At 45.0% G+C, this 26,370-nt stretch overlaps 1 protein-coding gene across 3 annotated transcripts in view; it reads left to right on the top strand.

Moving 5' to 3' along the window:
• The first annotated feature begins 2,623 nt into the window (after positions 1-2,623).
• Positions 2,624-26,370, top strand: part of WASHC1 (WASH complex subunit 1) — a 46,352-nt gene continuing 22,605 nt past the window's right edge. The window contains exons 1-3 of one of the 3 annotated variants that reach the window (XM_065682288.1): positions 2,624-2,707; positions 4,893-4,966; positions 14,713-14,866. In XM_065682288.1, the coding sequence (XP_065538360.1) occupies positions 14,718-14,866 (149 nt within the window). In that variant the 5' untranslated portion in view covers positions 2,624-2,707; positions 4,893-4,966; positions 14,713-14,717. Of the gene's footprint in view, positions 2,708-4,892; positions 4,967-14,460; positions 14,626-14,687; positions 14,867-26,370 lie in introns of those variants that run through there. The other 2 variants (XM_065682297.1, XM_065682280.1) reach the window with 2 other exon arrangements.

Genomic DNA, 26,370 nt, shown 5'->3' with positions numbered 1-26,370 from the left:
CATCACAGAGGCAAGCACTGCACCCTCCTGCAGGCTCTGAAATGGGGAAGCTGCTGCTGCTGGCTCCAATCTCCTGTGCAGCTCCACCAGGTCTAACATCACGGCCCTGCTTCAGGCTGTGTGTATAGAATCATAAGATGGTTTGGACTGGAAGGGACCTTGAAAGCCACCTGGTTCCAACACTTGCCATGGGCAGGGACACCTTCCACTAGACCAGGTTGCTCCAAGCCCCATCCAACCTGGCCCATCCAACCTGGCCTTGAACACTGCCAGGGATGGGGCAGCCACAGCTTCTCTGGGCAACTTTTGCCACTGTCTCACCGCTCCCACAGGGAAGAATTTCTTCCTAATATATAATCTAAATCTACTCTCTGTCACTTTAAAGCCATCCCCCCTTGACCTGTCACTACATGCTCCTGTAAAAGGCCCCTCTGTAGCTTTCCTTTAGGCCCCCTTTAGGTACTGGAAGCTGCTCAAATGTTTCCCTAAAGCCTTCCCTTCTCCAGACTGAACAAGCCCAACTCTCAGTGTGTCTCCATAGGAGAGGTGCTCCAGTCCTCTGAGCATCTTTGTGGCCTCCTCTGGACTTGCTTGAGCAGGTCCACGTCCCTCTTGTGTTGGGGGCCCCAGAGCTGAACACAGTACTGCAGATGGGGTCTCACGAGAGCAGAGTAGAGGGGTAGGATCACCGCCCTTGACCTGCTGGTCACGCTCCTCTTGATGCAGCCCAGCACACAGCTGGTTTCTGGGCTGTGAGCACACACTGCTGGGTCATGTTGAGTTTCTCATCACCCAACTCTGCTTCCCACCTCAGAGAAGTGGAACCAAGCAAAGAATCTGCACAGGCAATTTCTGTAATGGATTTACCTTTCTTCCCCCTAATTGAATATGCATGAGTGGGTCCTGATGTGTTCAAGTGCATTCACTGCTTGAAGAGGCTTGCCTCATTGTTTTCCTTGTGTACTGTTTTTAATGCTACATATCAATCACAAATGTTCCCTGTGTGCATTCAAAAACTGGTATTTGCTATTCAAATAGTGTTAAGTTGTAAGTACCTAAGTCCTGAGAATTTATTTCTGATCCTGAAATGGATGAGCATGCAAATACCCCTGTCATGTGTAGCATATACCCCTTGAAAATGTGGATTTTTATATTTACAGATGCACTCTTCAAATTCACTTTTCGTAAGCATTTGTGCTGGAAGAACCTGGTTGCCTGAATGCGTGCATGAAGGAGAGTATAAAAGCGACACAAGAACAAACAAGTAGAGTGTACTTAAAAATATCCACTATTTTACGAAGTCAATTTTTAAATTGCTTAACTCTAAACATGAGCACTGGAGAGAAAACAAGTGTATGAGTCAGAGATCCCCCTTTTGCTTGCCACACTCTGTACATGGCAGCAGAAAAGCAGCCAGGCTCAGAAGCAGGGCTGAATGTGGCAACTAAAAAACATCCGTGGGGTTTTCCCTAAATCCATGACTCTGCAGCATATGGCAGGGACCAGAACGAGTGCTGTGCAAATGCCACCTTCTCTTTGCAGTGGGGTCCTGCTCACAGAACCGGGAGCAGGGGTAAGGGCCCCTCTGTGAAGGCATGCTAGAGGCACATCACCTCCTCACCAAGGCAACCAGCAGTGCTCCAAGGAGCCTCAGCAGGGTCCTTGTGCTGCCTCTGCCCTGTTGTGGGGCAGGCAGATGACTGTCTCCTCCTGCCCACTCCCTGCGACTCAGGCCAGCACAGAGGCTGGGCCACAACAGCCCCATGCAATGCTACAGGCTGGAAAGGTGCTCGGTTGAGAAGGATCTGGGGGTGCTGACAGAGCTGAACAGGAGCAGCTTGTGCCCAGACAGCCAAGAAGGCCAATGGCATCCTGGCCTGTATCAGCTATAGCATGGCCAGCAGGGCCGGGGCAGTGATCATTGCCTGTGCTGGGCACTGGTGAGGCTGCACCTCGAACCCTGTGTTCAGCTCTGAGCCCCTCGCAGACATGGAGGAGCTGGAGTGGGTCAAGAGAAGGGCAGTGGAGCTGGTGAAGGGTCTGGAGCAGAAGTGTGATGGGGAACGGCTGAGGGAACTGGGGTGTTTGGTCTGGAGGAGACTCAGGGGTGACCTTATCGCTCTCTACAGCTACCTGAAAGCAGGTTGTAGTGAGGTGAGCGATGGTCTCTTCTTCCACATAAGTGACAGGACAAGAGGAAACAGCCTCAAGCTGCACCAGGGGTGGTTTGGAGTGGGTATGAGGAGCAAGCTGTTCACAGAGAGGGTGCCCAGGGCAGTGGCGCAATCACCGTCCCTGGCGGTGTTCAGAAACCGTGTAGCTGAAGCAGTCAGTGACACGGTTAATGGTGGCCTTGGCAGCCCTGCGGTAACGGTAAGCCTAATGATCTTAGAGCCAGCAGGGCTTCAAGCAGGGCACACAGCTCAAAGCCATTCCCCGCAGCGCTCGGGCAGCGCACCGGGCAGGCGGCTCCGGCCTCACGAGATCACCACCCCCGCCCAGCCGCCGGGGGGCGCCCTAGGCGCGGCGCGGCGCCCCGCCCTCCAACGCGCGCACGCGCAGCTCCGCCCCTCGCCCTGCGGGGAGGTAAACTCGCCTTAGCCTGCTCGGGGTGCCCTGGCTGGGCGGAGATGACGTCGAACTAAGGGCGGAAGCGGTGCGGGGGGCGCTTCCTGCTTGGCGGCAGGGCGGGGTTGGGTGGCGGCAGGTGAGGGGCGCGCGGTGTGTCCGGGAGTGCGCGCTGCGCGGTCTCGCTTCCCCTCCCCTCCCTGCCTCCCTCCGCGATCCTGTTTCCGTGCTCCGCCGGTCTGCTCCCGGCCCGGCCCGGCCCGCGGGGGCAGCAGGAGGCCGGGGGTGCTGACGGAGCGGGGCGGCTTTGGCTGGACCCGGCGGCGCTCGGAGCCGGGGCTCGGGGCGGTGCCCTGTGAGGGGCTGTCGAGGGGTCTGCGGCCCGACAGCCCCCGGTGAGGCGCTTCTGGTGGCTATAAGCTCCGTCTGCTGGGGACCCCGTGAGGTCTTGGTAATGTGATGTGAGCGGCAGGCAGGACCTGTTCGGGTGGGACAGCTGGTTTGGAAAGTCTTTTGTTACACTTGCTACGGCGTGCTTCGGTGCTGAGCCGTGGAATTGGTTGGAAAACCCGTAAGGCGAGCATGGAGTATGGGAATCTCAACTTGGCGGTGGTGTACGGGACGCTCGTACTTAATGTTACGCTTCGGGGATTGAGAAGGGCGATGCCGTCCCTACATGTAGGTTAGGTACCCTGAAGGGATGGGCAGCTGGGTGCTGCAGCCTGAAGGGGGTCACAAAAATGAGGAAAAGGTGTCTAAGATAGGAGGTTAGAGGACTCTGGTGTGTGGGTTACATGCTTTTCCTTAGAAAGCTAACTAATAGCTTATAACAGAGTTGTGGCTCTGATTCATAGTTTCATAGAATCATGGAATGGTTTGGGTTAGCAGGGACCTTAAAGATCATCCAGTTCCAGCCACTCTGCCATGGGCAGGGACACCTCACACAAGCCAGGTTGCTCAAAGCCCTATCCAACTTGGCCTTGAACTAGTGGCCCTTTAGCTATTCCAAGTAACAATTGGTTACTATTAACTGTCAGATAATTCAAAGAGCATCACAGATTAAGAAAAGCTTAACTTCTAGTCCATCAGTGCATCAACACAGTTTGCTGCCTGGAGTACTGACAAATTGGTTTTGATACAGATTGCCTTTAAGTTACACAAAGGCATGTTCCTCACACTTCTGAGCCAGTAGCTGTGGTGTTGTAACGATTCTCAAAATAAAAACTCATCAGTTTTTGCAAGGGAACCCAAATGCTGTTGTGATAAATGCTTTCATTGTGGTTTGGTTTTGTTGGGTTTTTTTCCTATGTTCAAAATAAAGAGTCAGACAACAGTAAAAAGACCACAGGGCTCATAGACCTATCTGTACACATGAAGAAAGGCTGTTAATGGCAGTGAATTTGCATCCAGCAGTAATCATCATTAGTCTTTTAGTAATCAACAGAAGTCCTGTTGTGAGACTTCCCCTTCTCCTTTTATTTATTTATTTTCAAATGGTGTAGCTCAGATGGAGTGGTTGGACAACATGTGGATTTTCCAAAAGGCCTTTTTCAGAAGAGGAGCCTTTTCATCCCTGAGACTTTAGGCCAGTTCTTGACTCTGCTTCTACAGTACAGCTTCCAGGAAGGAGGTGGGATAGTGCCGGCTGTGGTTGTGGCTATTCATGTGATTCAGGCAAATGACAGCTCAGAGTTTGCTTGAGATGACCTATTTATTTCATTTAGTTTGTGCAGCAGGTGTTGCTGGCAGTGATTTGCAATCAGATTGACCTGTCCTGGAGTAGATGAGGGAGAAGCTGAACCTGTCCCTATTTTTTGCCAGTTCTCTGAAATATAGAACCTCCCTTGAGCAGTGAAAGGAAGTGGAGTGGATAGTGCTGCTTTTGCCAGAGGCAACAGCTGGAAGCAGAATGACTTTGACATGTCCTTGTAGACCCTTTTTGCTTTTCAGTTGTCCAGGGAATCAGAGGTCCCTCTAGTCAACTGCCCCTTACTTGGACTTTCTTTTACCAAATTAGCTAAGGGCTAATAAGTTCTCCCGATACTTGGTTATGTTTGTCTTGTCTTGAGCAGTAAAGGTGGGATGTAAAGGTTGCCTGGTATACCTCTGTATTCCTGGAATGCTTTGCTGTGGGAGGAAACAGGAGCACCTGTCTCAGGCAGAAAAATGCCTGAGGCAGTCCCAGAGCAGAACAGTCTGGTGGTCTTAGCATCTGCCCTTCTTCTATCACTCTGGATATTCAAACTGGTTTTTTATATTTTATAGTGTGAGTTTATCTTCATTCCTTAAGATAAAAAGTGCTCTTTTCTCTTCTCTCAACTCAGGAGTTCATTGGCAAGAAAACTGAAAGCAGAGTCCCTGGGAAGTACTCCCGCAGTCTGGGTTCTGGTCATACCAGGTAACTGTGGTCACTGCACACTAAGTCTGAGCAGTAAAAGAGAAGGGTAGAAATGGAGGGCTGGGGGAAAATAGTACTGAGATAAGCCTGAAAGCAGGGCAGATTTATAAATATATATATAGAGAGATTTTAGATTAAAGTTGGTATGCAGAGGAAGAAGAGGATTACGTCTGAAACAAATGTTTCCCATGGCAGTGGTGTATGAGCTTTAAAGGGAATCATTTCTGTCACTCAAAAAGCAATTTCTGTAGCTAACCAGCTCTGCTTAGACCCCTTCACAAGATAACCTTTGCCAGAAAATAGCCCATCCAGCAGTTTCTGTAGTGGGTTATTGATTCCCAAGGTGTCATTCATTTGACCCAGCTTTTTGTCAGCTCCTGTCATCCAGGCCACACTGTAGGGCTGTTCCTTCTAGCAAATGTGAGTGGGCTTGAAGACCCTGTTAGTAAGTTTCCCTCATGTCATCTTGCAGAAATGTAAGCATTCCCTTTGCTTTTCAGTGTATAAGACAGAGAGGAAATGCTTTGGTTGCAGTTTGATTTGGTTGCTGCCTTCATTAAATATCATCTGTTGTAAGGCTGGGGGGATGTGAAAAATAGGACATCATTAGTTAGGATTTGTAGCAGTGAAATGTGTCAGTGGTCAGATCTGCAGCTAAGGTCGCTCTTCAGAGACTGAAGCTGACTTTGCTCTGGAGAATTAGAAAAAAATGGATCTTTTTGCTTGTTTGGGGGGTGGTTTTGTTTGGGCTTTTTAGGGTTTTTTGGTTTGGTTGGGTTTTTGTTTGTTTTTTTAGCAAGGTGCTGTGTTTTTTGAATTATGTATTTGTTGTGGTAAGATTGTAAGATTGAGCAGCTCCTCATTTTTCTGAACCAAACGTTCTACAGGAAGCTCTGCAGAGAGTTTCAGCTTAGCCTGCTTTTGGAACTAGTATTTAAGAGAACTTACTGCAGGGAAGTGGCCCTCCAACAGACTTTTTGCATAGCTTGTGGCTTCTGTGTACTTTAGGCATACAAATTCAAAGCACCCCCATTTAAGCAATTGAACAAAGAGCGGTGTCTTGGATGTTTGGGTGTAGCTGAGCTATTTGCTTAGGCTTCTTTCATAATAAATAATGAGGGGAAGGGAAAGCAGGCAATTAATTAGTGCAGTGCTTTTGGTCAGTTGTAGGTGCCTACCTTAGAATCAGATCAATTGTTCATTAGAGCACCTGATTGTCTCAATTAATGATGAGAGCCAAAGGTGACAGTTGCAGAGGGTTATCTGATTAACTTTAGATATCAACATCTGCTTATCAAAATGAGCTGTATGTACCCAGCTGAAGGAAGTCAGTTTCAGCCTGTGCTTAGAGGACAGGGCTTTCTCAGCAAGGTGATGCAGCCTGCAGCTTAGTTCCTTATGGCAGGGAGGACTGCTGTCTGTCTCACAAAGCTGAGCTCTGTGTTGAGAGGGAAGACTGCCTTCAAGTCAGTAGTGGCTTAGAGGCCATCTTAGCTTGTGGAGCAGAGAGGATTGAAGTGCACCTCTAAATTCTTTTAAGTCTCTACCTTTCAGATATTCTTATTAAGAAATAATTTAATGCAGTAGCATTCTGTCTTCTGGAGAGTTGACGACATCTGATTTTACATGATGCATCTTGAAATGTCAGGTATTTTGCAGTTTGCCAGGGAATTGCATATGCTATTGTAAAGCTGGGCTCTGAGATTTTAGATCTTGATTCTTTCTATTTAGCCTGAGTGGAATAGGGCAGTGTTGTTTGTGACAAACCAACAAATCTAAGTGGCTCTGAGTCATTTTTTGGGCTTATTTGAAAATAATTACCAAGTCTGTTGATGTATTTGATCCAAGAGACAATGCTGCTGGTGGGAAAACAAGTACTCCAGTTCATATGTATTTAGTTACTTGTCAATAATGTCTTTGCCTTAATGTCATATCCTCATAGATTTCATATGTCTTTAGTAGCTGCAATAATTATTGTTTATTTCAAAACAATGTCCGAGACAAAAGTTTTAGCAGTCCCTGGCTTCTTGAGAAGGGGCTGCCTTAATTAGAGGACTCACGCTTTCAGAAGTAGATTTTTGACAGTGCTTTTCCTTGGTAGATACTTACAGATAGCCTTTTATTCCAGAAACCGCAGGATAGGACAAACATGTAAGTAGCAATGGGTGTTTTTTTGGTGTCTGACACAACCTGTGGCCCAGGAAGCATGCTGCTATCAGACACCCAGTTTGCAGAAACTGCCAGTAAGCCACTCTTGTTGCAAAGCAGCCTATTATTGTGTTGCCTGTGCCCCTTAGGGAATTAACTGGGGGGAAAAAAAATGGTATTTTAGATGCAATTTTCCTACCAGCCTCTCTTGCTGTTTCCAAAAGTGAGTGTCTTTGTTGCATTACCTTAATACCTTTTTCTAATACAATATTAGTAGTCAGTTGGTTGAGCGAAACATATACTTGAAATTGATTGGATCTGGGGTACCTTTAATGCAGATGCCAAGGTGTGTTGGATTGAACTAGACAGCTCTTAGTAGAACATAGATTGAGCTAACATAAGGCAACCAGCACTGTAGCTGATGTTGTGGTGCAACTCAATGTTCTTTTGGTACCTGGATGTGTGAGCTACTGCATATGTGGTAACTGCCAGCAATTCCACGCCATTTGGATATGGAGAACTTAGGGGTTTGTATCACTGGGTAATCAGTGGCTGCATACTAGTGCAGAAGAAAAAGCTTTTGCTTTTCCTGCAGCTGCTGCTGGGACAGATGAGATGGGACTGCTTCAGTGATGGAATTCCCTCCTGCCATTCCGAGCAGAATATCAGCCCACAAGGTCAGGTTGTTCAGTGTGTGAAATGCAGTGTGAGCCCCTGAGTCCTGCTGAGTATCAGATCAGGCTCCTCAATGCTGCAGGGCCATGGTGTAACTGTGGGAGGCTACTCCTTTTAAAAGCATCTTGATTGTTCAGGCAGTCCCCTGTCAATGAGTGACTTGTGGAAGGCATGTAGCAGGATTCATTTCTACATGGACTTTTTTTGTGGTGGTTGTTCTGAGGTAACCCTGTACTGTAAGGACAGGCTGAAAGTACAAGGTTGAGTAAGTATCTCTTCCAAAAGATGGAGCAGAGGAGCAGAAATGGCTTTTACAGCAGTGGCTAGGTTAGCTTTGTGATGTAGATATGGCCATGATGTACTACCCTGCTCTGAGGGGGAGGGAGACTGACAGCTTCTGAAACTTCTCACTTTCCTGCACCCCTTGCCTGTCTCTGTGCCTGGGAGGCTCCAGCTGCCCGGTTTAATTCGCTCATGGAGAGTGAGCAGGGTGGGACAGCTGGAATGGAGAGATCTTTTGCTTCAGGAATCGTACTGGAAAGTAAAGTCCTAACTGATGCCAGGCCCTCCAAAAATGGAGAAACCCCACGCTTCATAGCTTTGTCTAAAAGAGCTACGAGAGGTCTTGAGACCCAAAACAATGTCTGCAGTGCAGTTTGGGGGTGCTACGAGACGTCTAGTAACGTGAGCACCTTGGTAGAGTGCAGCCTGGTACGGGGCCTAATTATGGTCTTATTAATGCTTTCTTTCATCATTGCCTTCCAGCCTTAAGATGGTGATTAGACCTATTTTTAGGGGCAGAGTTCCTTAATATTCAGCAGAGTGCACCTTTTGCCAATCAAATCAGTACCATCTGCATCTTTGATTGCTGCTTAATAACACTGTAGAACGTGGTTAATTAAAAAATATAAATAGACTTTTCATCCTCTTAACTTATCAAAGTGCTTCTCTCCTCCTCCCTTCCCCTGCTGCCCCCCTAAAGAAGGTAAAGTTGGCTTAGTACAGGACTGTGAACCTCTTGTCTCTGCTGGAAATCCTGCTCTCCTACCCAGGATAGTTACCTACTGTGTGCTCTGCTGGAGGACTAAATTTCAACCCCTCCAGTGAATGTCACCACGGCGCAGAACAGTCACTTGCTGCACAATAAAACAAGATTTGCATCTGGGCTCTTGTGCTGCATTTACCATCAGCGTGTAAGGAGCTTGTAGCTTTCGTTTCAGTTGCATGTCTACATCTGTGTGAATGCATGTGTACACACTGGCTTATCGTGTCACTTAACAGGAGGAGCATGTGCAATGACATGTTTTGTTTTCTAGCACTTTAAGTCTCTCTCTTAAATACAGTCCCCTGGCTTTGCAGCTGGTAAACCCACAGGAGTATGCTTTGTGTGTCTGTGGAGCGTAGGGTGACAATTATCTTTATTTTATTTATTCCTTGGAGGAGTTCATTCTGATATTTTGTTAGAACAGCATCTAGGCAAGCTTCTGGTACAAGCAAGGTATGACTGGAATATGCCAGCAGATTTGCTCATGAGCTGACAAGCCTGTGCAGAAAGTAAGAGGATAAGGATGATGTTAGCAGTATATTAAGTACGGTACTGGAGAATTCTGTAGTGAAGTGTACAATAGTAGAAGTTTGTGATGAGACAGACATTGTAGCAGCTGTGAGCTTTCTGAGCTCTAAAAGCTGCGTTTAGGTATTGAGAGCAATGTGCTGATGTAGTATGCTAGATTGGAGCAGAGGAAAGTGAAAATAACAGAGGTCTGGTATTGTCAGCCTGGATGGGACAACATTTGTCCAGGTAAACATGGTAGGAAGTATTATGTGTAAGAAATTACTGTCAGTGAGGAATTTGGGATGACTTCTTACTGTGAATCAAATTATAGATGTGACATTCCTCTATCAGAAGAGACAGCACCTTGTGATAAGCTATGCCCAAAGTCTGCCTCTACTTTGAGAGTGTTTAACCTGTAGTTCATTTGTGTTGGTCTGTTCCCACTGTGGAGCCATACTTGTGATATCGTTATACTGGTATGTGGTGAGGGCTGTGCAGACTTGTCTTCTATTGCATATTCCTCGTCTCTCTGTCCTCACAGGTGGGTGCAAGGCATTGATCTTTTATTAGAGCCCTACAAAGGAGACACATAGGGCTGGAAATAGCCTATCACTTCTTGGACATGTTACTGTATGTGGGAATTCAAGGCCTTTAGCTCATGCTGCCTTTCCAGCGTAGTGACAGTAGCAGTAGCAGCACAGTAATTGCTGGAGCAGCCCTTGTATCTTTGAAGAATACTCACTGATTTTTTTCCAAGTATTTAAGCACTTTTGTCCCCTGAGCCCTCTTTTTTTAATCCCTTGAAGCATGTTAAGGAAGCAAGTATCTTTGGTGACTTGCTTCATTCTCCCTTTATTTTCAGAGCAAAGTAGGCACCTGGTAAGCAGTCTCTGTCTGAGTTGAGGGCAGCCAAATTATTTTCTTAATGTTGCCTTTGTTTACATTCCCTTGAAAAGTGAAGGTATTTTAAGGTTGTGGGGAGTTCTGTTTGTAGATAATCTCAGTGATTGATCCTCCATAGACCAGTATTTTCTAACGAACTTACAGAAGTGTTGCTTCTTTTATAGACATAGACTTTTGCTCTGTAGCAAGTTCTTTTGGGTTTAGCCTTGACATAGGGAGTTTTATTCTTCAGTCCAGGGGTGCCCAAGAGGTGAGTGAAGTGGGTGGAGTGTTCCTCTAACCGATCCAGAGGAGTAAATTGTATACTTACTTTTTTGGGTTCAGAAACACAAATCTCTACGTAGCCATCAGAGTATTATATTTGGCTGTGGTGATTGAACAGTATGACCAGTTGCTGGTTCCAAATACCTGAAAACCCTGGGGTGCTCAGCTTGTATCTATCCTGGTGTAAAGGCTTTTGGAAAGTTAAGACAGCCTGATGGAGGCTGCATTTCCCACTGCTGTTGGTTTGCTAATTTTGCTAGTGTGAATGTCGGAACTGAGAAGAGGAGAGCAGCTTTGGGCACAGAAGGGTAGTACCATCCCTGATGAGTTTTGTACCAGCTTGCTTGAGGTTAGAGGCATAGGCAGCTTAAGGCAAAAGTGCAAATCTGAGCAGTTGCTAGCTCTAGTCAGAACTTCCAAATTGGGATATAGCACTCGTAAGCAGGTGGTGCAGTGAGAAAGCATCCTTTTTTTCTTTGTTTGCAATTTAATAAGGCAAATGAGGTTATTATATAACACCAGAGCACATTTGTCTTGATCATGAAAGTTGACATAGAAAAAATAATTGAATGAAGAGTGGCTGGAGCCCCCAGATGCTGCAGTTCTTTTCTAGAGCCTCTTTGATCACAAAAAAGACCGCAGTGTTGCTATTTCTTCTGCCTTGTGTGACCCACAGGTGGCACACCACTAATGATTAAATCTCTTGAGTGATCTGACATCTGCTTTTCTGAATCATACTTGCTTTGGGGTTTTATGTGCCCATTTCTCACTGTAGCATCAGAGTATTTCATGTCAGCCATCATAATTCCTGGATGCTGTACTTTCTGCTGAAACGCACCAGCTTCTTCTTTAAGATTCTAGAGTGTCACTGGAACCAGGTTGTTGCTTTGGAAATCACTTCCATGTATACAATATAAACAGTTTATTTGCACCTTTGGTCTGTATGTAACATGAAGGCTTGGCATCCATTGGGCAGGGTGGAAAAGTTAAGATACTTCTAATATGTGGCACTTGTAATAACTAATTCTCATAATGAAGTATGGCAAGGAAATGTGCTGCTTCCTTCTCAGTGCACTGGAGGTTGAGATAAAGGAAGAATAAGTCTTGCGGAATGCCATTCAGGCTTTGCTTTCCTTCCTGACTTTTGTCCCTGTTAAAATCTCCCTGGTTCCTGCAGTCCCTGTCTGTTACTGGAAGCAATTCTACTTTTATTCTAAGCCTATGGTCAGGCCTCTGCTCTAAGTGTTTAGAAAACTGACTTGTTTCTCCAGTTAGCTTGGTCACAAGAGGTAATATATAGCAGGTATAGCATGGGATTTTGCCTGGGTCTGGTCATTCAGAAGGCTGTTGCTGGTTTTTCCTTGCTATGAATCCCTCATTTGTTATCTTGCACAGAAAGAATTGTCTCTTGTGTCTAACTCTGGCAGCAGTTCCCGCAGAGTCTGCCTCATTTCTTTGTAAGAAAGGTGAGCATCTGGAGCTTGTCTGAGAGTCTGCGTTGAGAGCCTATGAACCTGAAGTTTACTGACAGCTGAACTGTGACAGTGTGAGCAGGAGCACCCAGGGCTTTTTCTGCTTCGCCCCACTACTTCTTGCTCCCCTCTTTGTAAGTGAGCAGCGGGACCTAAAGGACAGTCTGTAGCTTCTGACTGCAAGGAAGGTAACAAGTTTGGTAGTAGTTAGGACAGTGCTGCTTCTGAGTGTGAGCATCTGTCAGCAGTTGAACTGAGTTTTGCTTTAGAAAGGTCTCCAAGAGAATTAGGATTGCTGAAGGTCTGGGAAATCATAGTGAGGCTGTATAATCTCATTTGGCCTTAAGAGGTGAGAAGCTTGACCTTCTCACCCTGCAGGGCAGGATTACCATTACACGGTAATGGTTTTGATAGTGAAGCAGGTTTCAGAAGTCCCCTTCTTGCCCTTCCTCCCACTCTGCTTCATGTCTGGGCAATTACAGCTCTTTATCTGTCTGCTGTAAATTGGGTCATTGAACTGATCTGAGTTAAAAATAGGAATCCCAAACATCAGCAGCACTGATGCAAGAGAAGAGTTGTGACCAGTGGCAGGGAGGATCGTAAACTCGTGTTGCTGCTGAAGCCAAAGTATCTCATAACTGCACACTTGCTGTGTTAGCTGTTTGCTTTTGTTCTGCATTGTCAGTCAAATAGGAGATTTGAAAGCAAAAGGCTTCAAGCTTGGTTGTGGTCAGCAGATCAAAAAATGCCATCTCTAAATTAGCTGTGCTCCTCTCAGATTAGCTTGTATGCTTTACAAGTCTAAATAATAATTTCCTGTCTGATGAATAGGCCCAGTCAAGAAGACTAATCAGTGTGCAAACATTGCTGCTGAAGAATGTGGGTACAGTCTGACTGCCAGTGATGCATGAAGTGAAACAGAGTAAGTCTAGGCTTCCTGCAGCAGAGCCAGGTCCTCTGATAACTGAGCTTCATATTGCAAATTAGTTATATACAGACAGGCTCCTTGGTTCCCTCCTCCTTTTACCTCTCATATGATTCATTGTTAAGCACTACCCTACACCCCCAAAAAGAAACCAACCTCACAACCTCAACCCCCCCCGCCCAAATCCTGAACACCCAAAACAACAGCTGCATTACATTTACAGAGGGTCTTTCCTAAGCTGCTGTAGTAGGACCAGAAAGGACAAATTCGAGGAGGGTGGATAGTGTTAAATGTACAGATATGCTACAGGCAAGTCTAATTTAATATCTTTTAATTTGGTGAGGCAAGATGGGGAATTTAAAGAATGCATGAAGACCCCTCTAATTTTTACCTATTAAACTGTGGGTTCATGCTGTAACTGAATCTTCAGTCTCTTGTTTTGTGAATTTCTCCAGTACATGCTGTGTTTCTGTGTTTATTCTCAGCCTGCTCTGTCGTGCAGGCTGGAATACAGTTTGCACACAGCAGTGCTCCCTGGAGTAGCTCCTCCAGACCACCAAGTACCAGAGAGGGAATGTGTTGTGCCCTGAGATATCTCTCTGTTTCAGATACCTTACTTTTTGATCCTCCTTTGTTTTGCTTCTCTTCAGCTTAATGAATATTTATTTTTTTACAGATGTACAGCACTCTGTGTGACAAAACCCTGTAATGAAAGGCTGTAGGCTGTGGTTTTATTACTGTCTGAATGAACAAGACCCAGAGAAAGCAACCTTGAAGGGAGTTCTGTAGGCCTAGCCGGGTTTGGGTTAGGAAATTGAATGGATGCTTCTCTGTTCCTTAATCAGGCTGTCGTAACAGTAGTGTATTTGTGAGTTTTCAGTTTCCAGTGTGCTCAGAGAAATGCATTTCTGTCCTATACCCAGCTCCTGTCCCGGGAATTGTTTTGTTTATTTATGTGAGCAAAAACACAAGAGGCAGACTTTTTGGAATTGCTGAGGGAGAGGTGAGGGAAGTTGGCAGGATGGAAGCATGGGTGATGGACAATCTTCTCCTGGCTGAGCTACAGAGCAGTGGTATTGGCTTAGCTGCATCCAGGAGCATGCATACTGCTCTGGTGCATGTGTTGAATGTGACTGAAAGATTTCAGTGACTGTTTAGGTTTTATATATGAAAGGATCCTAAAATATAAAGGCTTCTTTCAAGGTAGTTACGAAGGAAAAACCCAGTCACCAAAAGCAATGAGCAGCTCTTGGGAGTCTCAGAATGGAAGAATTCTCATTAACCTACTTGGAGCAAGGGCATGTGTGCACATGCATGCCCTATAGTTTCATAGCTGCTGTTCTTGGAAGGGAGCTGTAGTTGTGTTTCTTGGAGCAGAAGTGTAAGATGAAATACTGCATTTTGCTAATAGGATTGAATGACCTGAAATATATCCATCTGGACTATGAGGATGGGAGGAGGTGACTGAGAAGTCTTATCACCACCCTGAACTGACTCTCCTCCAAAGTGTGGTCTTTGTTTTCAGTACAGTACTGAGCAGAGATCCATTCAGTGACATGCTAAAAATAAAATTCTGGTTCCCAAGAGCATTCAAATAAGCAAGAGACTCCCACCTCACTTGGATTTATTAAAAAACCCATATGTCAAACTTACTACTTGTGCTTCCTCTCTCCCTAGCTCACTGGTTCCATTGCAAATGTTTCCCTAAAATAATAAGGTAAGCAAAGAATGGAAGTCACTGAATAAAAGCTGTGATAACATGGAAGTGTGTTTACTGCAATGACTTATTTGTCTTTTCTTTTAGGTGCAATGACTACAGTAGCCCAGAAGCACTTTTTGGAAGGGCAGACATACTCAGTCCCCCTGATCCAACCGGACTTACGCAGGGAGGAGGCTGTTCAGCAGGTGGCAGATGCACTTCAGTATCTGCAAAAGGTGTCGGGTGATATCTTCAACAGGTATGGTGCTGTTACATGGGGATTCAGGGCTTAGTATTCAGCAATACAAAAGGTGCTGTGATAAGGTTGCAGTAGTGAAAGGGCATTGCATTGGCAAGCAATGGAAGCTCAGAGAAGGGATGAAAAAGGACCATATGTACTTCAGTAAGAGTTTATTGGATTTGGGTCTGTCAAACTTCAGCATAATGAAATGGCAGCAGTTAGCCAGAGGTTGGTTGTTACTAATTTCTTATTCAGTGGCAGACTCCCACAAATTGCATTACTGCTTCTGCAGCAGTTATCTTTTGTTCCTTCTTGTTCATGTTTGAAATGGGAGACTTTTTTATTTAGAGTATCTCAAAGATATGTCTTTTTGAGTCATTGTACTTGAAGCAGCGTAGCAGAAAATGTCTCTCCTGATCTCTAGGACTTACAGACTGTTCTCTTTGGGCTTCTGGTGTTTTGCACTTCTCTTTTTGTATATTGGGAGGGCTGAGTGCATCAGTGTCTGTTCTTCATGCCACAGTTTCATAATCCATCTAAACTGATCTCTTCAGGGATTCAACCTGCACTTACCACCTCTTGCATATGGTCATCTTTAGGATTGGAATTATAAGACTACTTATATAGTAGGTCAGAGAGATTCTTGGTGTTGCCTGCAAATGATGGTAGATAGCATGGTGCCTTTTTTCAGCTGATGCCATCTTTGATGCCCTGAGATGGCATGTTGTATCAGTGGTATAGAAATAGATCAGCATTTATCTTGTCAGCCTGATGAGCAAAAGCACTTGCTGTGGTTTCAGTGGGGATCATGACTGCCTAGTTGGATTTATTATGGTATGAGCAGGACCATGGCATTGTTTCTTTTTTTTTTTATTTTTCTAAGAACAGATCGAAGTGGGTTTTTTTAGGGGTTGTTGTTTTGTGGTGTTTTTTTTTTTTTTTATAGTGATCTTTTGAAGGGCAGCCTCTGGGGAAGGGGTAGTCACTAAGGCTGAGCTCAGGTCATGGGGGAAAATCAAGGCTCTGCTTGGGCAAGGGCGCTCCTGGGCAAGGGCTGTGTGTAGGCTATATTAGGTTGAGCACAAAGTCTCATTCTTTTGTGCACTTCTCAGAATGGGAACACTCCATGAGGGGTGGTAGAAGGCTTTCTAGATCTGCCAGAAATGTGTGAAAGACACATCTCAAGCTCAGGACTGGTGGGTAATGCTGTCCTTCTCTGTGGGGTAAATAAAGCTGTTGATAAAAGAGGAGTGGTTCTTTCTCTGTCTCTTTTTCTTTGTTTTCTCCTGCTCACTGTTTAGTAACTCAGTGCCCTGTAATTTCCCCAGGCAGACAAGCCTGCTGTTTTGTATGCAAGTCACTCCTGAGTCCTGAACAGTGACTGTGATGCTGTTCTCTCACTCTCTGGTGCACTCATGACTTCTAATTACCAATTTTTTCCAACAACAGAGGAGGCTTCCGTGGGCTCTTTGTTTGCTTTGCCTTTCCTCTGAGGTCTTGGCTCTCTGATATAATTAATAACGATTTAGTAATTATGCAGGCGTCTGATTAAAAGTTCCATGACCTTGGTTGTTCCATGCCAATCAAGGGGCAGAGCTTTCAAGGTGAGAACTTTGCCACTTAGTGAAGAGTGACCTTTTATCCTCCCTTTCCTGAGATAAGGCAGCTCTGTCTTCCATTTCCAGGAAGGAGCTGCTTTATCTGGGGAAGCTGACTGTTCTGATCTGCAAAACGGCAGCTTGCAGTGTTGATGGAGAGGAACCTTGTTCAGTGTGGCAGACTCAGCTGAGTGTGTCAAACTCATTACTTCAGTATTACAAAGGTGCAGATGTTCTGGGGATGTTTTGTGGAAACAGTTGGATTGGTACAGTGCTTTTGAGAGTGGCAAGCCGATCCGTTATTTGTTAAAGGTGGAATGAAAAAACCTCTCACTGTCTATGGAAAGAACCAAATATTTTTTCAGTGTTAGCTGATCAAAGCTGCTGCTCTCAGTTCTGCTGACATGACAATTGAGTATGAATTCTTAAAATGAACATGTCCATCCGTTGTACAAAGAAGGTGAGCTTTTTCTCTCTTTATTTGGAAACTGACTAAAGGCAGATATGGTGCTGTTGTGGCTGTAGAATATGTATTCCCTAGGCTGTGCGGAGGCAGCAGTGGTGAAAAGTGCCTGTGGATTCAGCCTTCTCAAGGGGATGCACGAAAGACACTTTCGCATTTGGAGACCTGGGAGAAAGAAGATAAGCAGCTTTCCTTCCCTTCCCACTGGTTTGGGGAATCTGGGAGATAATCCATGAGACAAGTCTCTGACAATCTGTCTTCTTTCCAAATGCTCTTAAACAAGCTGACTTGCTATCAAGTTTAACAGTGGCAAGGTATGTGGTGATGAGACACTTTGCAGAGTTCATTAGTTTGTAGAGAATAAGTGATGAGCAGGTGCAGAAAGCCAGGTAAACTATAGCTGAGACCCAGCTATAGCAGACCTACTAGGAGCAGCCTTGAAGAGTAGGTCTGGTAACCCATGGCAGGCTAAACCTCCCCTGTAGCTTGCTAACAGTGCATGCACCAGTGTAATCTATAATCTGGAAGAAACAGCAGGGAGTAGCTCAGCATCCCTGTCATGTCATCTTCCTAACCCTTGGGAGCAGGGATCCCTCCAGCCTCTTCCACATTATGAACAACAAAGTACTACATTCTGCAGAGGGAAAGCACTGACCTGGGCAGACTCTTGGCTGCTGAGCAGTATGGGTTGATGTATTTGGTCAGTACTATCAACAGTCCTATCATCTCAGAAAGAGTTCTGTCGTCTTGGTACTTTTTGGAGATCAAGAGGCTGCACGTACTTTCCAGGGTTATGTTTTGGAGTAATGGAAGTTTTAACCTTGTGTATGCTAACTGAATTCACATAATTAATCTGCTGTGGAAGCTGCAGTAAAGATCAGATTCATTGCCTGAAGCTACTGAGATTTTAATACACATCATTACTGCTTAAAACATAAATATTCCAACATAGCCAATCTGACATTATATCTATGTAAGTTTAACTCCTGGACTTCTGTCTTGGGTTCAGCAGTAGCAGTCATTTTTCTCCTTGGTAGCTGTGCAGCACTGTGTTTTGACTTTTGGCCTGGGAACAGAGCTGATAACACAAATGTTTTAGTCTGACCAAGAACTGTCTGAGCCTCATGCTCTGCCAGGGAGGAAGGAAAGCTGGGAGGAAGCAGAGACAGGACACCTGACCCAAGCTAGCCAAAGAGGTATTCCATACCACTGCACGTCGTGCCCAGGATGTAACGGAGAGTTACCCAGAAGGACTAGTGCACTGCGGGGTTGGACTTAGGTATTGGTAGGTGCTCGGTTGGGCTGGGGCGAGTTATTGGTCGGCTGGTGGTGAGGTGGTGTATTTTCTTTCCTTGTTATTTCCTTCATCGTTATTACTATTGGTGGTAGCAGTAGTGATTTGTGTTATACCTTAGTTACTAAACTGTTCTTATCTCAACCCGTGGGAGTTGCATTCTTCCGTTTCTCCTTCCCATCCCTCCAGGAGCAGGGGAAGGGCAAGAAGGGGGAGTGGAGTGAGTGAATGAGCTGTGTGGCAGGGTTTAAACCATGAGAACTTCTAATAGAGGATTTTGATGTAGGTCACAAGAGGCAGAATGACCAATTTAGACACTCAAACAGTAGACATTCATCTATTTGTTTCATTATTGCCAGCATTTTCTGGGTGGGAGCTTGTGTTGGAATCATGTGCCATGGAATTCTTTACAGGAATGTTGTTGTGATAAGTACTTCAGATAGGTGATGGTTTTAGCTTACAAGATCCCCCTGGTTTGCTGGGCTTGCCCTTTGGGATTTCTCATTTTCTGAGGAGATTTTTTTGTTGCCAGGAGATGTTAATAACTTCTAATATGTCAGGTCATTATTCAGAGTGTACACTTCAGCATAATAAATCTGTGGAAAATTGCATATTCAAGTTATATCATAGAGTGTTACAACAGTAGAAAGAAATCAAATACTTGGGTCTGGGATGTTGTTACCAAGGTCCTGGTCTCCTCTGCCGGTGATCCAGCCACAAATTGTCCAGTATACAAAGTTTCTCATCCTTGTGTTTCTTTTTTTTCAGGTTGCAGGATTTCTGGGTTGATCTTAAAAATCTTTATTCAGTGTTCTTTGCTTGTCGAAAATAGTATTTTGCTAAACAGGCATATGCTCCTTGTTCCTCCCCAGTTGGATTCACATTAATTTAACATTAACTGTTTAAAAAGGGCGTTAATATTCAGCAAAGGCTTAACTAAAAGCCACACTTCTGAAAGCGGTAGTTGGAAAACCAAAGCACTGTGGAAGTGCTGTTAAGTGTGGGGAGGAAGCCTGGTAGGTGTGTGATTAAGGAAGTGTCTGACTGGGCAGCAGAGCCTTAAGGGATGTTTGGGACAGGAGCAGGGCTGAGGTGTGAGTAGTCCTGAAATGGAAAATACGAAAGAAACCTTAATCATGAGGTGCATTTGGGTGTTCCCCCCTCCTTGTTTTAAACTTGCTACTCAGATTAATCATAATGATTGATAGTGGAAATGAGTGACTGAATGTATCTGTAAGAATGTACTTGATTTAGGAGGTCTGTGGAATGTATTATTAAATGTTCATGGAAACTTGCAAAGAAGGGTCTTGCTGCAAGCTGTACTGTGATATTCGTTGTACACTGTGGCTCTGGGGATGCAGCTTGGACACTGCATCATAGTTGTTCCTCTGCTGGCTGTAAGGGCTTGATCTTACTAGATGAAGTGTCAGGGGCTCTGCATTTGTGATGGGTCACCATTCAGGTGAGTTTATGCCAGGAGTCTGTCTGTAGCACAGAGAATTAATTTTTCCCCATTTAATTTGAGAGTAATACCACTCTTGTTAAGTAGAAAGTCACCTCATGGTACTTGAAGCCATCCCTGAGGTCACCTGAGAGAAGATGCTAGGTCTGGTTTAGTTTCAGATCCCTCTCTTGAGGGGCATCTGAAGGAGCATTCATTTGCTGCCAGGAACACAAAGGAGAAACAGTGAGGTAAAGGAGTGGATTGTCCTGCAGATGTGAGAACATAAAGCATGGTGCCAGACTCTTCAGTGGTGCCCAGTGACAGGACAAGGAGCAATGGCCATAAACTAAAACACAAGAAGTTTCACCTCAACATGAGGAACAACTTCTTCATGTTGAGGGTGGCAGAGCACTGGAACAGCCTTTCTGGGAAGGCTGAGGAGCATCACTCTCTGGAGACATTCGAAACCCACCTGGACGTGTTCCCGTGTAATCTGCTGTAGGTGGCCCTGCCTTGGCAGGGGGGTTGCACTCAATTATCTCCAGAGGTCCCTTCCAACGCAGTGATTCTGTGAAGACATTCTGCCTGCAGGTACTGGTTACTCTTGTAGAGGCATGTCCAATTCATGTGGATATTTTGAAGTGCAACACACACTTTGTAAGAAACTGCTCATTTGTTTTAGCTCTCATGGTCCTCTGGAAGCTAAATTTGAAAGCTCGTAAAGATGTAGCTTGAGGGAGATTCCCAAACTATTGGGAAGACTTTAGAAAGTGACATATGAGGGTCAGATCACTATGCCTGTAAGGCTGGTGGCAGATGGCAGTAGAAAGTATCCCTTGTCCTCAAAAAGAGGTGAAGGGATAGTGACTGTTTTGCAGGAGTCCAGCTTGCAACTCTTTCTGGATGCTGCTAAATCCCCAAGTTTAAAATCTTGCAGCCCATGGAGTGAGGCAGCAGGTGGGAAGGGGCACAGATAGAGCTGTCACAGCTTGAAATGAAATGGGAGTAGTAGGAAAGAGGAGGCTGAATGGTATTACATGATTAAAAGATTATTCCTTCAAAATGAAGCAAATGTGGTGGAGAATTAGCCAGGCAGGATTCTTGCCCATCTCGAAGTGCTGAAAATCTGTCTTTTGGACCTCCAATTAAACATGTCTTTTTTAAGAGATTAAACATGTCTTTGGAGGGAGAGAAACAGAATGCTAAATTTGATTCTGCAAGTGAGATGCCTTTTATGGCATTGTCATTAAATGTAGTGATGGTTACTTAAGCACTTTCTCTAAGTCTGCTTGCAACAGCTCTTCCACATCAGTTTCTTTCACTAACAGTCTATCTTTGAATCCCATTCCCCCACAAGGAGGGTAATCAGTCTGTTCTGCCTTAAGTGATTGAAAGGCAGGCTTGAACTTGATAAGAGCGCTGTAGCCTTCTGTACACCACCAAGACATTCAGAATCCTTTAAAATGAGCAATTTAAAGAAAATATTGAAGTTGTTCAACTTCAATATCCACCTTCAAGCAGACTTAAGCTTTTTGTACCTAATAGAAGCTATGCAAATAGTGGTACATCTTAATGAATAACTTGAAGGCTCAGTGCTGGCATTAATGCAAAATGTTTCTTAAAGCATGAGATAAGTTTGTATTAGCTACAGAAAACATTGTGTGGGAAGGAAGGGTTCTTAATGCTTGATTCTACATCTGAAAAGAAAATGATGGAATATTGTGTCCAGGATGCTGAAATAGCGATCCAGGAGCACAAAGGAAATACACGCCCTAACCATACCCTCAGTCACTAAAAAGAAAATGCATTATATAGAATCATAGAATGGTTTGGGTTGGAAGGGACCTTAAAGATCATCTAGTTCCAACCCCCTGCCATGGGAAGGGACACCTTCTGTGAGACCAGCATGTCAAGTGCACCACGCAGCTTGGAGTTGGCAAACCTGCTGAGGGCGCACTTGATCCCACCGCTCAGGTGCAACTGTGACAAACTGCTGATTTATCAATTTGCTCTATTTAGTAAAAAAGTGAAGTAAATATGGAAGTAGCAGGACAAGTGTTCTCCTGCTTTTGGAATTGGTCTCAAAGTGGCTTATCAAAAGGAGGCAGGCAACAATTTCAGTCTTAATGTTGCTCTTTAAAGGATTCTCTCTACTCTTACAGGGCCCTCCATGGTAGTAGAATATCTAGTGGAAACGTGGGCCAGTTTGATCAAAACAGATGGCAATAGGAAACGCAAACAGGAGGGAGAAACTTAACTATGGTTTGTTGTTTTATTTTAGTTTGTGAGGGGTTTAACCCTGTCAGGGTTGTCTCTTGTATTGTATGCCTTGTTGGAGAAAATTCAGTATTGAGTAGCAGCTTTCAGATTCTTGTGAGCTAATTCTCTCCCTGGTCCTTAAAGACAGGACAAGACAGACTCCCTGAGAAAACACATAAGACATCAGAAAGTAGGAGGATGTGCACCTACCTAGTGCAGTTTGCTACCTAGAAAAATACCCAGTAGAATATGCACTGCAGCTTGACCATCCTGAGGCCTGTATCTGTTCCTTCCTCTCTGGCAACTCTCATCCTACTTTTGCAACGCTGGGGAGATCTGCTCCATCCTCAGAAGGAGGATTTGCTGCTCCTCCAAGGGTGAAGAAGTGATCCAAAAAGAGAACGGAGGGAAGCAGGCTTGCTGTTGCGGTAAAGCAAAGCTTTGCTTTGAAGGTATTTGGTTTATTTTCTTTGGTCATGGGCAAGGGGAAATCCCACCTTGGCTTCTAGAGGATTGATTATGGCAGTGCAAATAATCTGTAACAGGGATGTGGCTGGAGAGAGGTGTCACAGAAGAGTCTGTGATAAATCTTAGCACACTTAATAAAAATAAGTTCTTGATATGATAGGAACTTCTTGCTGTGCAGACTCTCTTCATGCAGCAGAACTTTGAAAATCATTAATCAAAAAAACATTTGGTCCAATCACATGCACTCCACAGTGGCTTTCCGATTTAATTTTTTTCTATGCTTTTTGTCCATATTTGTATGTGTCTGTAGGCTAAAATCAATTTACTACCATCTATAGACTCTCTCTGGCTCAGCAAAGCTTTTCTAAAATGTTTATAGAGAGCTATGATTTTTAACACGAGATGCAACATGTAGCAGCTACCATTATTTATTATTCAAAAGCCATGTTCCAAAACACATTTATCTGTTTCAAAACCATCTATGGAAATAAAGCCTGTAGGACCAAGAGGTAAAAGAAATAAATGTTAGACCTGTTCATGGAGGTGAAAAGTAATTATATTGATAAACGTTCCCTTCTTTCACCAATGATCATTTTAAAGCACAGTCAATTTGAGGACAGAGCAGTGACTAAGTTGAAGGATGGATCACTTTGTATACTCCCAGATGGTATAAATTGGTGTAAACTTTTATGCGCTATCTTGTAACAAAAAGTACAGAGGTGTAATTACCCCTGCTTTTACTGCTCTGTGAAGTGGAAGCCCAGGAGGACCTCTTGCTATTGACAAGATGTATCTTTTTGCTTACTGAACTGTTTCTGGATTGAAAAGGTAGTATGCATTATGCAATTGCAGTGAAATAACCTTCTTTGAAGCTGAGTGCTGCAATGTCTCAATTTGCTGATGTTTGTGGAGTTTTATTGACTCCAGAAATAATAAATTCTCCTGGAAATCATGCTAGGGTATGTGAAAAACAACTATGTGGTTGTTGACAGCCAACATAACTTCACTAAGGGCAAATTGTGCTTGACCAATTTGGTGGCCTTTTATGATGGGGCTGCAGAACTGATGGATGGGGACAAAGGAATTGAAGTCATCTACCTGGGCTTGTGCAAAGCATTTTACACTGTCCCACATGACATCTTTGTCTGTAAATTGAAGAGACATCAATTTGAGGGATGGACCACCTGGTGGATAAAGACTTGATTGGATGGCCTTATGCAGAGAGTTGTGGTTAATGGCTCAATGTCCAACTGAAGACCAGTAACGAGTGGTGTCATAGAATCATAGAATAGTTAAGGTTGGAAAGGACCTTAAGATCATCAAGTTCCAACGCCCCTACTGTGGGCAGGGACACCTCACACTAAACCATGTCACCCAAGGCTCTGTCCAACCTGGCCTTGAACACTGTCAGGGATGGAGCATTCACAGCTTCCCTGGGCAACCCATTCCAGTGCCTCACCACCCTAACAGTAAATAATTTCTTCCTTATCTCCTATCTAAACTTCCCCTGTTTAAGTTTTAACCCGTTACCCCTTGTCCTGTCACTACAGTCCCTAATGAAGAGTCCCTCCCCAGCTTGTGCAAGACTGACACTAAAGGGGTAGAGATACTGACAAAAAGTCACAAAAGCTTAGATTATAGCCAAAAAGCTACAAAAGTCTCGGGTTCAAATTAACTAGGCTATCAATTCCAAGGGATTCTGTCCATCAGGGATCGGTGTTGGGACTGATCCTGTCCTGCATCTCTGTCAGCGACATGGACAGTGGGATTGAGTGCGCCCTCAGCAAGTTTGCTGATGACGCCAAGCTGTGTGGCTTGGTTGATACCCAGGAATGCCATCCAGAGGGACCTTGACACGCTTGTGAGGTGGGCTGATGCCAACCTTATGAAGTTCAACCATGGCAAGTGCAAGGTCCTACACCTAGGTCGAAGCAATCCCAGGCACAGCTACAGGTTGGGCAGAGAAGAGATTCAGAGCGGCCCCGTGGGGAAGGACTTGGGGGTGTTGGTCGATGAGAATTAACATGAGCCGGCTTCAGTGTGCGCTCGCAGCCCAGAAAGCCAACCGTATCCTGGGCTGCATCAAAAGGAGCGTGACCAGCAGGTTGAAGGAGGTGATCCTGCCCCTCTACTCTGCTCTTGTGAGACCTCACCTGGAGTATTGTGTGCAGTTCTGGTGTCCTCAACATAAAAAGGACATGGAACTGCTGGAACAGGTCCAGAGGAGGGCCACGAGGATGATCAGGGGACTGGAGCACCTCCCGTATGAAGAGAGGCTGAGGAAGTTGGGGCTGTTCAGCCTGGAGAAGAGAAGGCTGCGTGGGGACCTCATAGCAGCCTTCCAGTATCTGAAGGGGGCCTACAAGGATGCTGGGGAGGGACTCTTCGTCAGGGACTGTTGCGATAAGACAAAGGGGTTGACAGGTTAAAACTTAAACAGGGGAATTTCAGGTTAGGTATGAGGAAGAAGTTCTTTCCTGTTAGCGTGCTGAGGCACTGGAATGGGTTGCCCAGGGAGGTTGTGAGCGCTCCATCCCTGGCAGTGTTCAAGGCCAGGTTGGACAGAGCCTTGTGTGGGATGGTTTAGTGTGAGGTGTCCCTGCCCATGGCAGGGGGGGCTGGAAGTAGATGATCGTAAGGTCCTTTCTAACCCAAACTGTTCTGTGATGCTGTGATCAATGCTTGGAATGTGGCGAGGGGCTGAGCACTGGGCTGGGGCATCATGGAGAGGGAGAATCACATCATACCTGTGACTGACTAATGCCATGAGGCCTTATGGCTGCGGCCCTTTAGCATAGGAGTGTTAAGTGTGCTTCCCTAATGTCTTTCCACAGTTGTGGTGCCCTGAGAAGGTTCTCAAGGAGAAATGCAGCTGGGTAAACTTTCTTTCCTTGAAGTGCTCTTGATGTCTGTGGGTATGTCCTGGGTTCAGCAGTAGCAGTCATTTTTCTCCTTCTTAGTAGCTGGTGCAGCACTGTGTTTTGACTTTTGGCCTGGGAACAGAGCTGATAACACAAATGTTTCCCTTGTTATTTCCCTTATCATTATTATTATTGGTGATAGCAGTAGTGATTTGTGTTGTACCTGAGTTACTAAGTTGTTCTTATCTCAACCCGTGGGAGTTACATTCTTTTTGATTCTCCTCTCCGTCCCTCCGGGAGTAGGGGGAGGGCAAGAAGTGGGGAGTGAGAGAGTGACTGCGTGATTTATGGCTGACTTTTGTTTAAACCACGACAGTCTTGAAGGATCCATATCCACTTGATGGGAAGTGCAGTGGCTGAGATTTTCTGTAGCAATAATTCATGTCTATAAACTACAAGGGCAGAAAGTGGCTGTTAATTAGCAGGGATTTGGAAAAGATCTCATGAACTTCCCCACCCAGAGAGTCATTCCCTTCCTCTCCCCAGCCCTTTACCCCAAGTGGCTGTAGCTATTACTCTGGAAATACCCAAGGAGAAGCAGATCGTAATAGCAAGTCAGTATGTGCCTCGCAGCAAAAGAAATGTTCCTTTTTTTCTAGTTTCTTAGACCACAGGTTTGGCAATATTTTCAGATTTTCCCACTCCCACTCTTCTTGACACAGTTGCTGTGTCATTCTTTTCTTATACAAAGTGATAGCTCTACCTTCTCAACCAGCTTTAGATGTTGGACTCTCACATGTGTTGGAGTCGTTTTCTGTTCCTAGGGATGAGTTTTGTCTACGCAGTCAGCCCTGGAGGAAGAGATGCAAATAAGTCACTTTGTTTTACAGGCATGACTTCCATCAGGGGTCTAGTGTGGAGAAAACTGTCTGGAAAATAATACTGAGTGGCTTGAAATGTCTATTGCATGCTTCCTCCTCTGTAAGTGGAAGTGTGCACAGCAGGGGAAGAGTTGCAGGAGGGAACACCAGTGCCAAGGCTCTGTTCCTCACACTTGACTGGCAGATTAAATTCTTTTTCCATGGTCCTTCTTTCTGACTAGCCATGGTGCTGTCACTGGGCTTTTCCAAATGTG

This window comes from Lathamus discolor, chromosome 1, assembly GCF_037157495.1.
Source record: "Lathamus discolor isolate bLatDis1 chromosome 1, bLatDis1.hap1, whole genome shotgun sequence".
Taxonomy (NCBI): domain Eukaryota; kingdom Metazoa; phylum Chordata; class Aves; order Psittaciformes; family Psittacidae; genus Lathamus; species Lathamus discolor.
Note: the sequence above shows the minus strand (reverse complement) of the source record. Positions and strands in the feature narration are given on the sequence as shown.